The sequence below is a fragment of the Periophthalmus magnuspinnatus genome, chromosome 9 (assembly GCF_009829125.3).
Source record: "Periophthalmus magnuspinnatus isolate fPerMag1 chromosome 9, fPerMag1.2.pri, whole genome shotgun sequence".
Classification (NCBI taxonomy): Eukaryota; Metazoa; Chordata; class Actinopteri; order Gobiiformes; family Gobiidae; genus Periophthalmus; species Periophthalmus magnuspinnatus.
The window spans coordinates 33,296,248-33,307,829 of NC_047134.1; the positions used below are offsets into that span (position 1 = coordinate 33,296,248).

Consider the following 11,582-nt stretch of genomic DNA (forward strand, 5'->3'; position numbering starts at 1 on the left):
GAGAGAGAGAGAGAGGATACACACAGGGGAGACCACAAGTGTCAAACGTTGAGCCCTGAGGAGTGAAGCTGTGTAAATGAGGCTCAAAACAGCAGCTGCTAAGTCTTTGTGAAGGGAGTTTGAAGTGTTCTGAATGAATCTGGTGAACTAAACATGGAAATACAAGCTCAGGAATGTTTTTGAGGAGCAAATCAAGCAGCACAACAGATCATAACTGTATATTTCACATGTTTTGTGTTTTAAAATTGTGGGATAAATCAAACAAATTCAAAGGTTTAGAGATGTGTTTACATTACACGAGGCACTTGGAAGAACAAGAGGCGGGGTCGTATCCCCCTCTCCCACTCTCTACAGGCTTCGGGACGGTCCCATCTCTCCGCTGACAGGGGCAGTGACAGGGATAGACAGTGGCAGTGCGGAGGCATCTGCTGGAGGAGATATTGTGTCGTGCGTAAAACCGAGGCGCGCCGTGCGTCCAGTGGCACATCCACGCGCCCTGTCCGCGAGTCCAGACCGTGGCGCAGCGCGTGCTGTTCACCGCGATAAAATAACGCAGATACAAATAAACCCGCGTGCCACGGAGCTCGAGAACCATGCCGCGAGGACGAGCCGGCGGAAGAGCGTCACCAGGGGAAGCATGAACGTGGCGCTTTACGTCGTGACCGTGGCTCAGTGCGTTTACGCCGCGTCCGTGGGAGTGGGGCGAGCGGCCGTGGAGGGGCGCAGGACGTGCAGGCTCTACTGTCGCGTGGGCATCGGCTTCCACCTGCAGATCCACGAGGACGGACGCGTCAACGGCACCCACAAGCCCAACCACCTGAGTAAGTTTCGACTGTTCTTTATTATGGCGTAGAGTCTGGAGAGGTGACTCAGTGAGCCCAGGTTTAATAACCAGACTAAAAAGTGTGAAGTGGCAAACACTGCAAAATAAAACAGGACATTGGACTGCGATAATCTCATAATCATCGCTGGACAGTATTTGCACAATGATGATGCCTAAAGCTGCCACTCTCACATTACGAATCCTTTTGTAATCATTTAAGACCATCATAATTAAGTAGACTTTAGCCATCTCCCTCTTTTGTAAAACAGTCCGAATACTGACCCTGATCTCCACCTAATCTCCAGTCATTTATAAAACACCAACCACGTGTTTATTGGAGGGGACACCAAACCCCACAGCTGCAGGCCACTGTAAAAAAGGCTCCTTAAAACATTCAGATCATTATGTTTGGAGTGGATACATGCACTCGGATAATCTCCCTAGTTATTTAGATTAAATGAATGAGCTGGAATCGTTTCTTTGGAGGGGCCAATTTCGGTAAGACACGGATTTCGATGTAACACGAGTCTGTGGTCCGATTCCCAGAACAGATGAGCCCTCTTTGGAGGCAATGAAGTGCATCAAAAACACACCCAGAGTTGTGTTTTGTTTCATTCACACATTTGAGTAATTCTTTATTATTAGTCTGTTACATCTCCAAAGCTCAAAATGCTCCACCACAATGTTCAAGTGTCAAGAAGCAGTAGTTTTAAAGTTAACAGTTACCTTTTACCTTTAACCTTTTGTTCAGTAGAGGCAGAAATCATGCAAATGGTTCAAGTGAAGGTGTAAAAAAACTTCCCCTATTACCACATGACATCACAAGGTGGAATAGAGTGTTTTCTGTTTGAAAGAAGAACACAGCCTAAATATGTGTGGACGAAACAAAACAACATACAACTCCAGGTATGTTTTTAATGATGAAACATTATAATATAGATCAGAAAATAGCGTAATATTATCCTTGTGTGTGGGAGGGTATAGTTCAAGTACCACAGTTTTTCCCATCGGTTTAAAACGTGCAGTAGAAAAAGAGCAACAGGGTGTAATCCAGCAGCATTAAAGGAGAGGGGTTAAAAGCAGAGGACATGTCTTTCCATGGCACAGTACTGTTACTTCAGAATAATATTTTTTCAAGTAGAAGTAACCTAAACAGTACCAGTTCAAAAAAGTATACATTAGGAGTAACTGTAATATCTGATTTATACTTAAAAAAAACAAGAAATACTGCAAAAAATGTGCTATATTTAAAGGGCAGACACAAAAATCAGAAAAACTAAATCGTATCATATCCTCCTGAGACCCGAGCTTTAATCAAATAAAATAATTTTAAAAAAGTAATAAAAAAAATAAAAATACAATAAAAAATAATAATAAAAACAAATAAAAATAAAATAATTAAATAAAAAAAATATATATAAATAAACAAAAAAATAAATATTCTAAACTCTTAAAAATATTCCAAATTGAACATGTTCTTGTTGCTGTTCTTCTAAAAATTTGCACTGTGGCCTAAACAATCCAAAATGTGTTGTCCACAGATGAGGACACCAGGTCTCAGGAGGTTAAGGAGCGGGTGCTGAAATACAAATTGACAAACCCTTAATCTTTCTTAGTAAGGCAATAATGTGGATAACTATTTGTCAAAGTCTTATCTCTTCAGATCTCCTTGGTTATACTTGGATAGGAGAACACTGGAAATATCAAGTGTCGCAGTGGGGCACCAGTGGCAAAAATGTTTGTCCTTTGTAGAGCTGCACGATTTCGGGAAAAATATTGAATTGCACTTTTTCTGACAAGCATTGGAATTAGATTTATGTTTAAATGATAAGATTCTGTTCCAAGGTCACATTGTAAATATGTCTAGAAGAAGTGACAAAAAGACAAGAATCACATTTCGGAACATGTTTGTACAGATCTAAACTACAGAGTTAGACGCTTTTGTGCAGGATAAGACCCCACGGAGACACAGGGAGGGCATCTGACACACAGACACATTTCAGAACATGTTTGTACAGAGCTAAACTACAGTGTTTGTGCAGAATAAGACAGGAGATTTAGTTGTTTGTGGAGGAAATTATAGTACTTCAAAAATCACAGCTTTTGTCATAATGGCGAGTTTGATTAATTGTGCAGCCCTAGTCCTTTGACCAGACACTTCACTCACATCGCCAAGTATGGATGTGGTGTTGGTGGTCAGAGGGGCCGATGTAGCTTACCACCGCCGAGTGTGGAGTGAATGAATAATGGACTGTAAAATGCTTTGAGTGTCTTGAAAAACACACTATATATCAAATGCATTATTATTATTTCAGTAAAAGCCTGGGGTCTGAAAACTACTGTCATTTTATTAAGAAGTCACTCCAGTCCTGTAAGTACTTTAATTAGTATATTCACTGTCAACATTGCGTTCAGTTATGTCATGTGTAACTGTAGCCATCTGAATTCTCTTGGTGGTGATTCTGGCTAAAGTCAAGCTGTGTGGGATTAGCTCGGCGGTGCTGACATGCTTTGCTCAAAGGCACAGGGGCGATGACGGGGCTTGTTGGGGGCTGAGGTCACTCTTGGCAGGTATAGAATCCGGAGGACTATTTTAGGCTAAGACAGGTGCGCTCCCGATCAGTGCTCCTGTCAGCACGCAACCTGCTTACAATGGAACACGCGCACAACACTCCCAACTGTGCATACGATTTGTTTTTTGATTGTAATGCTTGCAAAGAGTTAAAGGAACTGCAAGAAAGAAGACATATTTTTGCTTGTGTCTGCTATATAGTTCTAATCTATTACACCTGTGGATCATTATGTTATACTTTGGAAATTTTATCACAATATTGAGCTAAAGCTGCTAAAAAGAAACGGGTCTGCTGAGATTGTTTTTGTAAAAATGACTACACAGCGCTGCCGGATCCTATGAGTATCATCTGTATGGTTAAGAAAATAAAATTGGAGAATGACGTGCAGAGCTTGGGCGTATATCTGTGGCAGTGAGAAGAGAGGTAGATCAGACCAACAATGTCTTGAATACAGGAGCATAAAGATTACTCAAACATGCATGAATCACTCTAAATGCACCTTTGAGGGTAAATGAGAAGAAAAACAATTATAACATGGTTAAAAGCTTGAAAAGTAAATTTTGCACAGTGGTCTGCTTTAAATTCTTAACTATGTCCCCAGATATGAGGTAAACCTGTTCAAATTAAACATAGCTCTTACTGATAACATTTATATTGTAATGCTGATTATTCTTAATTACAGAAACAAGTTTTTTATGTTATGACCCTCACATGAGTCTCTCATTTGGGTCGGAAGTTTCAATGTTGAAATTCAGTTCAATCTAATCCAATCCAACTTTATTTCTAATGCACTTTAAAAACAACAGAGTTCACCAGAGTGCAGGACACAACAGACATTTTAAAAACACAGATAAATGACAAACACACACATAAATAACTACAAACTGTACACTATAAAAGTCAACATATCAATAAAAAGCTGAAGAAAAAAAGTGCGTTTGTTGAAATCCACTAAAATGCCTCTCTCCCTTTTCTGAATGGTCACTATCTAAACCCCAGCACCTGCAGCCAATCATGAATCAGTGCTAGTGCAGCCTCTGCAGCTCAGTGAGTGAATTCTGGAGGTTCAGATGAGGCATGGCCTGTTCATATACTTCCTTGGGGGCTCCTTCCGGTGGGGCACAGAGGAGTAGAGCAGTGGTGGAGAACCATAGCCTTGGAGGTGCTGATCTTAATCCTTGCCGCTTCACACTCGGCTCAATCCTCCCCAGTTTATGTGCAGATCCGTGTTGAATGGAGCCATCAGGACAACATCAGAGATGAGATCCTGTGGTCCCCAAACCAGACCCCCTCCAGCCCCTGACTGTGCCAAGAAATCCTGTCCATAAAAGTTTGTGGAGCCAATCCCAAACAAATACAACAAGGTTAAACATAAGCTTTAGATATTTCTGTCAAAAGCAGTTAATCATAGTCACATAGGCCCCTGTCCTCCATCTGACATTATGTTGCGACCCTATTGAAGCCTTTGTGATTTGATAATTGTGGCAAACTCAAATTGGGCATCGATTGGGCATTTGGGCAGTCCTGATCCATCCTGTCTCCCTCTGCCCTCTCTCTGTGTGCAGGTCTGCTGGAGCTGTTCTCTGTGTCCCAGGGCGTCATCGGCATCAGAGGAGTCCACTCCAACCGCTACCTCTGCATGAACCACCGAGGACGACTGCACGCTATGGTACGAGATATGTAAGAGGGACAAAACCAAGACTGAACCAGGACTAAATCAGGACTGAACTAATTACGCTAACCTCTACTTGTGCTTGAATAATAGAGGATGGCTATAAAACATATTTCACTTCTTATTGTGATCGTAACTAAGGACTAAAATACAGGGTGTCCAAAAAGTGTCTTTACAATAAAAAAAAAACATCTTTAATGCACCTCTATATGGGCACCATTAGTGGCACAAAGCATCAAGACGGGACTCCATTTCTTGCCATATTCGCCGTCGCATCTGTCACCTTTTCTCTAGTTCAATAATGTCCTGTATCTTTGTTGTCCTGTTAAACCCCGACTAAACTGTGATGAAATAAGGATTAAAGGTCTAAATCAGTGACTATAACTATACAATCAGGGAGTGCAATTGTCATGCTAGTTGTGGTTAGCTTATAAACATCATGGTGAATAATTAATATGCCCACAATACTGAAAAAAATGAACTAATTTTAATGTTTTAAGAAATTTGCTTCTGAGCCTCTGAACCAGGATTTCACAATGTCCGAACCAGGTCTGAGCCATAAACCAGGACTACACCAGATCTAAACCAGGTCTGGACTGCGACATGTATTTACATTGACATTCCGTCATACTGGCCTCTGATAACACAGTCGGGGTTATGTTAAAAGCGCAGATCCAATGTCCACTTCAGTCGCATGCACATCATATTTGGAGGATTTAAAAGCTCAGGAGACCCACAGGAGGGGCACAGGGGGGGCACAGGGGGTGGGGGTGGGGGTTGAGTGCTCATGTAGAGAGAGAGAGAGAGAAACGGGGGGGGGTGTATGTGGGGTATCCAGCACACGCCGTCCTCATTCATAAAGCCTGACACTACACAGACACTCAAGGTAGTCTTCAGACCGCAGAATGCACTGATGTCCCGCTCAGACGTGGTGGTATATATTTGTAAGGTTGACTTTATTGTAGGGACATTTGTCATTTGCATTTGACCCATGTTTCAATAGTAGTGGGTTAAAACCTGTGAGAAGCAGTGGGCGACCGAAGTGTGGTCCGTGGAAATCCATCTCCACATTTGGATTCGGGATCATGGTCAGGAGTTCCCCACTGGAAGACTTGGGGTATTAACTGCTTTACATATTTAGATCACCATGTTATTTCATTATTGTTTTGAAAATGAGAACAATGTATTAACATATTTTATAAGTTTCATGGTCCTGCGTTAAGTCTCACCCCCTTTAGAGCACTATCACACGTTTTTGTATATTTAATACTGCACTCAGACAAAATCTAGGCTGGTTCAGCTCAGTCCCAGGCATCAAATACAAGAATATCTGAAAATCTGGTGAAATCGCGCTGCATTTGCAATCAATGTGTTTCAAGCGTCTGCCCTAAAACGCGATCCACCCAGAGACGTTTGAGGAGGTTTTGACGCTGTGGTCTGAATGTACCATTAGTTTGATGGACCAGAAACAGACCAGGAAGAAGGCTATTTAAAATAAATCATATTTTAACAAAAGCAAAAATACACAGATGTAACAATACCATATAAAAAGAGTTAGATATGAGCAAATATCATCATTAAAAGTTTTAAATCTAGGTCAGGATTCAAAAACTGAGTACTCACCACTGAGCTGTGAGTCTCTTTATCTCTTCCGCTCCAAATGCCACGCTGTTTCAGTTTTTTTTCTTTTTTCACAAATGAACTATTAAAACATGAGTGCACTTGTCCCATTGTGCCCAGTATAATCTCCAAAACCCGGAAATCTCAGATCAGTCCAGAGCGGGACCCAGGGACCAGGGACCGGACCAGTTTGGCACAACTTTAGCAGCTAGCCCTGTTTAGACCTGCTTTAGTCCTGGTTTTATCATGTCACGGTGGCTCAGGTATGTTGTTGTGTCTTTAGGCGAGACTCGTCACCCATCTGTGTGGACGTGGGATTGGTGGTAGTGGTGTTTGGCTCATTGAAAAACAGATTCTGTTTCAGGGGATGCTAGCTGTGTGTTAGCCTCTTAGCACAGTGGCACAAGCCGATTATAAGTGTGTACAGCGACTGATAGTGGACTTAACCATGAGGAAAGTTTGATGTGCTTTGTGAGGAAGGCTAAATGTTATCCTCAACCTTCTAAAAATAACTTGCTCAAACGATTGGTCTCACTTTATGACATCATCAGGTAGTAATCCTGGAAGTGCTCCTCTGTGTTTTTAAAGAACACATATGATGAGCTCTTATGGTTTTAATTGTTTTTTAAACATGTTTTTGGTCACATGGGGATGAGTGTTTCACATTTCTAATTTAAAATAATGACTGCATTTGGTAAATCCTATCCTGTATAAATTCAGCTCCATTTCCAATGAGGCATTTGGGCGCTGGAGCTCCCTCTGCTGTCAGCAACAGGAATTAACATTTAGAAGGTAAACAAATGAAGTCCTTATCCTCTGTGAAAGCTATGCTAATAGAGCCATGCGTTTGCTGTGAACACAGTTTGACTGTAGAATGAGTCTGGTGATGGTTTATGTGCTTAACTGCTCAGGAGAAGTCTGGAGTTTTACCTGTGACGCACTGAAATGACCAATATGTAAATAGAGAAGATGACTTTGGATTAATTCATGAAAAAATTGTGAATGAAGCAAAAAAGTCAATGTTGCGTAATATCTGTCCACTCACTTTGACTAAACTCCTTCTGATGACATGATATATATACACACACCAGTGTACGCAGACACCAATGGCAAGGTGGGTTAAGTGTCTTGCCCAAGGACACAACAACAGTATTCATCTGTGGGAGCTGGAATGATGATGTTTATGTCACGAGTGGAATTCAAACCACCTTTGGATCACTTGACTAACACTCTACCAACTGAGCTACTGTTGCCCCAAATGACCTTCACTATTGTTCTTAGACTGATTAGAACAGACACATAAATATAAAATTAAATTGTTTTCTATAGGCCTGGACGCATTGCATGTGTTTTCTGGACCTGGTTTTCTCCATGGAGATGTTTTTACTTCTCTGGAGATCTTTGGGTTAAGGCTCTGGCAACACACAGACACAACACACTCACAGTTGTGATTGTAGTCGAGTTTTTAAACCTGCAAAAGTATTATATTCAAACTATAGTGTGGAATGCACAGATCAGGTCATTTGTTAGTGAACATCTATGGTAAAAGTGTATTTAACATTATGTAACTGTATTATACAAAGTCATACATTTTGGCTTACATTAAAATATAGGCTCCTGAGTTGGCCCCTGAGGATTATGGGAAAGTCCCTAACACAGTGTGACAAATGCAGCTCTACATGTCCAACAGCTGCACACGTATTTTACAAGTCTGATCATTTTAACTACTCTATCCAGGAATCCACTGTTCTCAGTATATAAGAAATACACCAGGGACTTATGTTTGATTTGTGTCATTTCAAGTAACAGGAATATGTCAAAGAGAATCTTATGAAGAGTTAAATATTGTACACAATATCATTTTATCTTAAAGAGGGGGTAGTGTGGAGCTTTCTTTCTTTCCTGCACAGCCATTTTCCATAAATATATATAAGCATGATACAAAACAGTACACTAAAGCTTGTGTTGTAGTTTCAATAGGGGGATGATGCTTATTGGGTTGTCGTAGTGCTTTGAAGGGGGAGTGAAAACTAGTTCTAATGGTTTGCAGTGGTCCAAAGTTATTTCACACTTACCTTATGCATTCCGATCATCCAAGTTATTCACCATGAGTTTATGAGTGCAGACAGCGCGCAGCTTACTTATTTTGACCTCACAAACTGTTTATGCAATACATTTGTCTGGGGCAAGAGACAAGGGACTATGGGCCCTTTAAAGGAACTGTATGTAACCTGCCCTTCTGCTCTGGGGGGGCTAATGCTAATGCTAATGCTAATGATTACACATGATACACATTTGACCCACAATTAAGTCAATAGCAGAATAAACCACACTTACCGATCAGGAACAGCATCCAGTCCATCAGCACATCAGGTCCTCTGCTCCTCAGTCCATCATGATCTTCACTCGGCTCCACGAACCGCTCCGGGTCCAGATGTCTCTAGTTTAACTTGTACAAACTTCCACAGTGTCCTCGGTCGCGTACTTCCTTTGTTTTGTCCGTTTCGTCATGTTTAAAACGCAAAACTGCTGCATAAAATTACGCAATACGCGCGCGTAATTTTACGCGCGGATCTTTATATCCAGTCTCGTGTTTTTACGCGGAGAAGTGACGGAACAGATTTCACTTTCCTGCAGCAGATTGGACATGGAGGCTCTAACTTCCATTGTGGACATAATTTCTTGACTGGATTATATTCTCTGGACCTTTACAGAACGAATGAGACTGTGTTTGTGTGAATATGTTGATGTTTGACAGAACCAGAGCCTCAATGGTAAGTGCAGTCCAAATCCACATTTCTGACTTCTCTGTAAAAACGTCTTTCCTGTCAGCACTGTGGTGATTCGAGGTGTAAATGGTTTACATATTCAGAAAGATGAATGCCGTAGCTTTCATTTGATGTGTAGATTGTTTGTGTGGGTGACGCAGAAATACACGTACATTGCTGTAAAGTTGTAACGTGTAACGCGGGCGGGCCGTCGGAACGATAAGTGGTTAAGTTGTCGGCGCTCAAGTGACGGAAATGTAACCGAGAGAATCCGGTCATTTTTCAAAATAAAAGATTTTTCAAAATAAACGATTGTTCAGACTCAGATAATAAATCCAACAGAAATAATTAATTATTTCTTGGACGGCCCGCGGCCCGGTACCAATTGATCCACGGACCGGTACCGGTCCGCGGCCCGGTGGTTGGGGACCACTGCCTTAAAGGGCCTATATTGTGTCATTATTGTGTTATGTTGTTTTCTCATCAAAAAACATACCTGGAATTATGTTTGTTTCATTCACACATGTTTAACACACAAACCCTGTATATTTAGGCTGAGCTCTTCTTCTCTCAAACAGAAAACACTCTGCTCCACCTTATGAGGTCATATGGTGATACAGGAAGTGCCCCACTGTGTTTTTAAACTCCACACACCTTCACTAGAATCATTTGGATAATTTCAGCCCTGGAATTTCCAGTCTCTAATGAACTAAAACTAAAAGCTGAATGTGAAACTAATAACAACAACTAATAATGTGAAACCAAACACAACTCCTGGTATGTTTTTGAGGAGGTAAGAACATAATAACATGGCTTAAAGCTCACAAATGTAATGTTTGTAATCAGTGTTTGTAATTAGAAACACCTGGCAGTAATTGGGGCAGTCCTGCATGATGTCACATAGTACCTGAAATTGCAGTGGTCAATAAAGACAGCACGCAGTCAGTTTAAAAAAAACAACACAAGTTTACCTAGTTTGCTCTAAAATTGCCAATAAGGACTAGGAACAGTATACGATTCCATTAACACAGCATATATGCAGAATACTAGCAAATAAATAAATACATTTTGTTTCATCCCACTTAGAGCGCCTCCCTCTCCTTTGTTTGCAGGAGCACTTCTCGGAGGATTGTCAGTTTCGCGAGCGTTTCCAGGAGAACAGCTACAACACGTATGCGTCTGTGGCCCACGTGACCCCTCGGTCAGGGCGCCAGTGGTACGTAGCCCTCAACAAGCGCGGCAAGGCCAAGATGGGCTCCAGTCCACGGGTCCGCTCCCAACATGCGTCCACCCACTTCCTGCCCCGCGGAGGCTTGGGCGGGCATGGGACTATGGGCTTCACCATTGCCCAGGAGCAGGAGGACGAGGGAGAGGGGAGCAGGAGAGCCGCAAGGACCAAAGTCTTATCAAAGGGTTTGCTGAAGGAACCCGAAGCGAGCGTGAATGTACTGGCCAAACGGACGGTGAAATATTGGCCAAAGTATCGCTTTGGATAGGAAGTTTTAGAAAGACTTTTTGGGGTGATGTTGGAGTGACAATGGCTTACAGAAAGTATTGAGATCATTCCTGGATCATGGAGGAACTTAAGGGAGATTTTGACAAGAGGAGAGTTTGAGTTGGGAGATGTCTTCAGATGTGAGTACATCTTAAAGCATCTAACTAGTAACTAGTAACTTTTTTCCATTATGGATGTTTTTATTGGATTGAAAAACAGAAAATCATGCATCCTTATTGTGAGCGGGCTTGCATCTCCACAAACTTGGTCTGGAGAAGGGCCTCCTCTTGCTTGTTTCCATGGAAATGCTGTTCCTTTGGATATTATCATGGAATAAAACATATCTATCTCTATGGAGAATGTTCTGAAATATCGTATTGCTTTAAAGACTCGTGTAACTTTTTGGTGTCTCTGTGGAGATGTTTTTGCTTCTTCTCAAATGTTCCACAGTATGGCATTAAACTTTGATTTACTGCTAAAAAATAATACATGGCTGGTGGTGTCACTTGCTTGTCTCCATGGAGTTGGATAAGTTTGGAATATTCCCAATAAAACAAGATTTTCCAACAGAAAACAATTCTCCAATCAGAAAGCAGAATAAGCCTCACATGAGTATCTCTTTTGAGTACCA

General features: G+C 41.5%; 1 protein-coding gene across 1 annotated transcript; it reads left to right on the forward strand.

Annotated features, from left to right (window-relative positions):
• Nucleotides 1-517: 517 nt before the first annotated feature.
• On the forward strand, nucleotides 518-10,952 carry fgf5 (fibroblast growth factor 5). Its single transcript, XM_055224251.1, has 3 exons — nucleotides 518-821; nucleotides 4,962-5,065; nucleotides 10,569-10,952. Exons 1-3 carry the CDS (start codon nucleotides 638-640, stop codon nucleotides 10,950-10,952), a joined length of 672 nt encoding a protein of 223 aa, XP_055080226.1. The 5' UTR covers nucleotides 518-637.
• The last annotated feature ends 630 nt before the right edge of the window (nucleotides 10,953-11,582 follow it).

Excerpts from the sequence above, each read along its gene's own strand:
- fgf5 (XM_055224251.1), top strand. The coding sequence starts at position 638 with ATGAACGTGGCGCTTTACGTCGTGACCGTGGCTCAGTGCGTTTACGCC. Across the intron at positions 822-4,961 it reads CCACAAGCCCAACCACCTGA|GTCTGCTGGAGCTGTTCTCT; the intron begins GTAAGTTTCGAC and ends CTCTGTGTGCAG. Across the intron at positions 5,066-10,568 it reads GAGGACGACTGCACGCTATG|GAGCACTTCTCGGAGGATTG; the intron begins GTACGAGATATG and ends CTTTGTTTGCAG.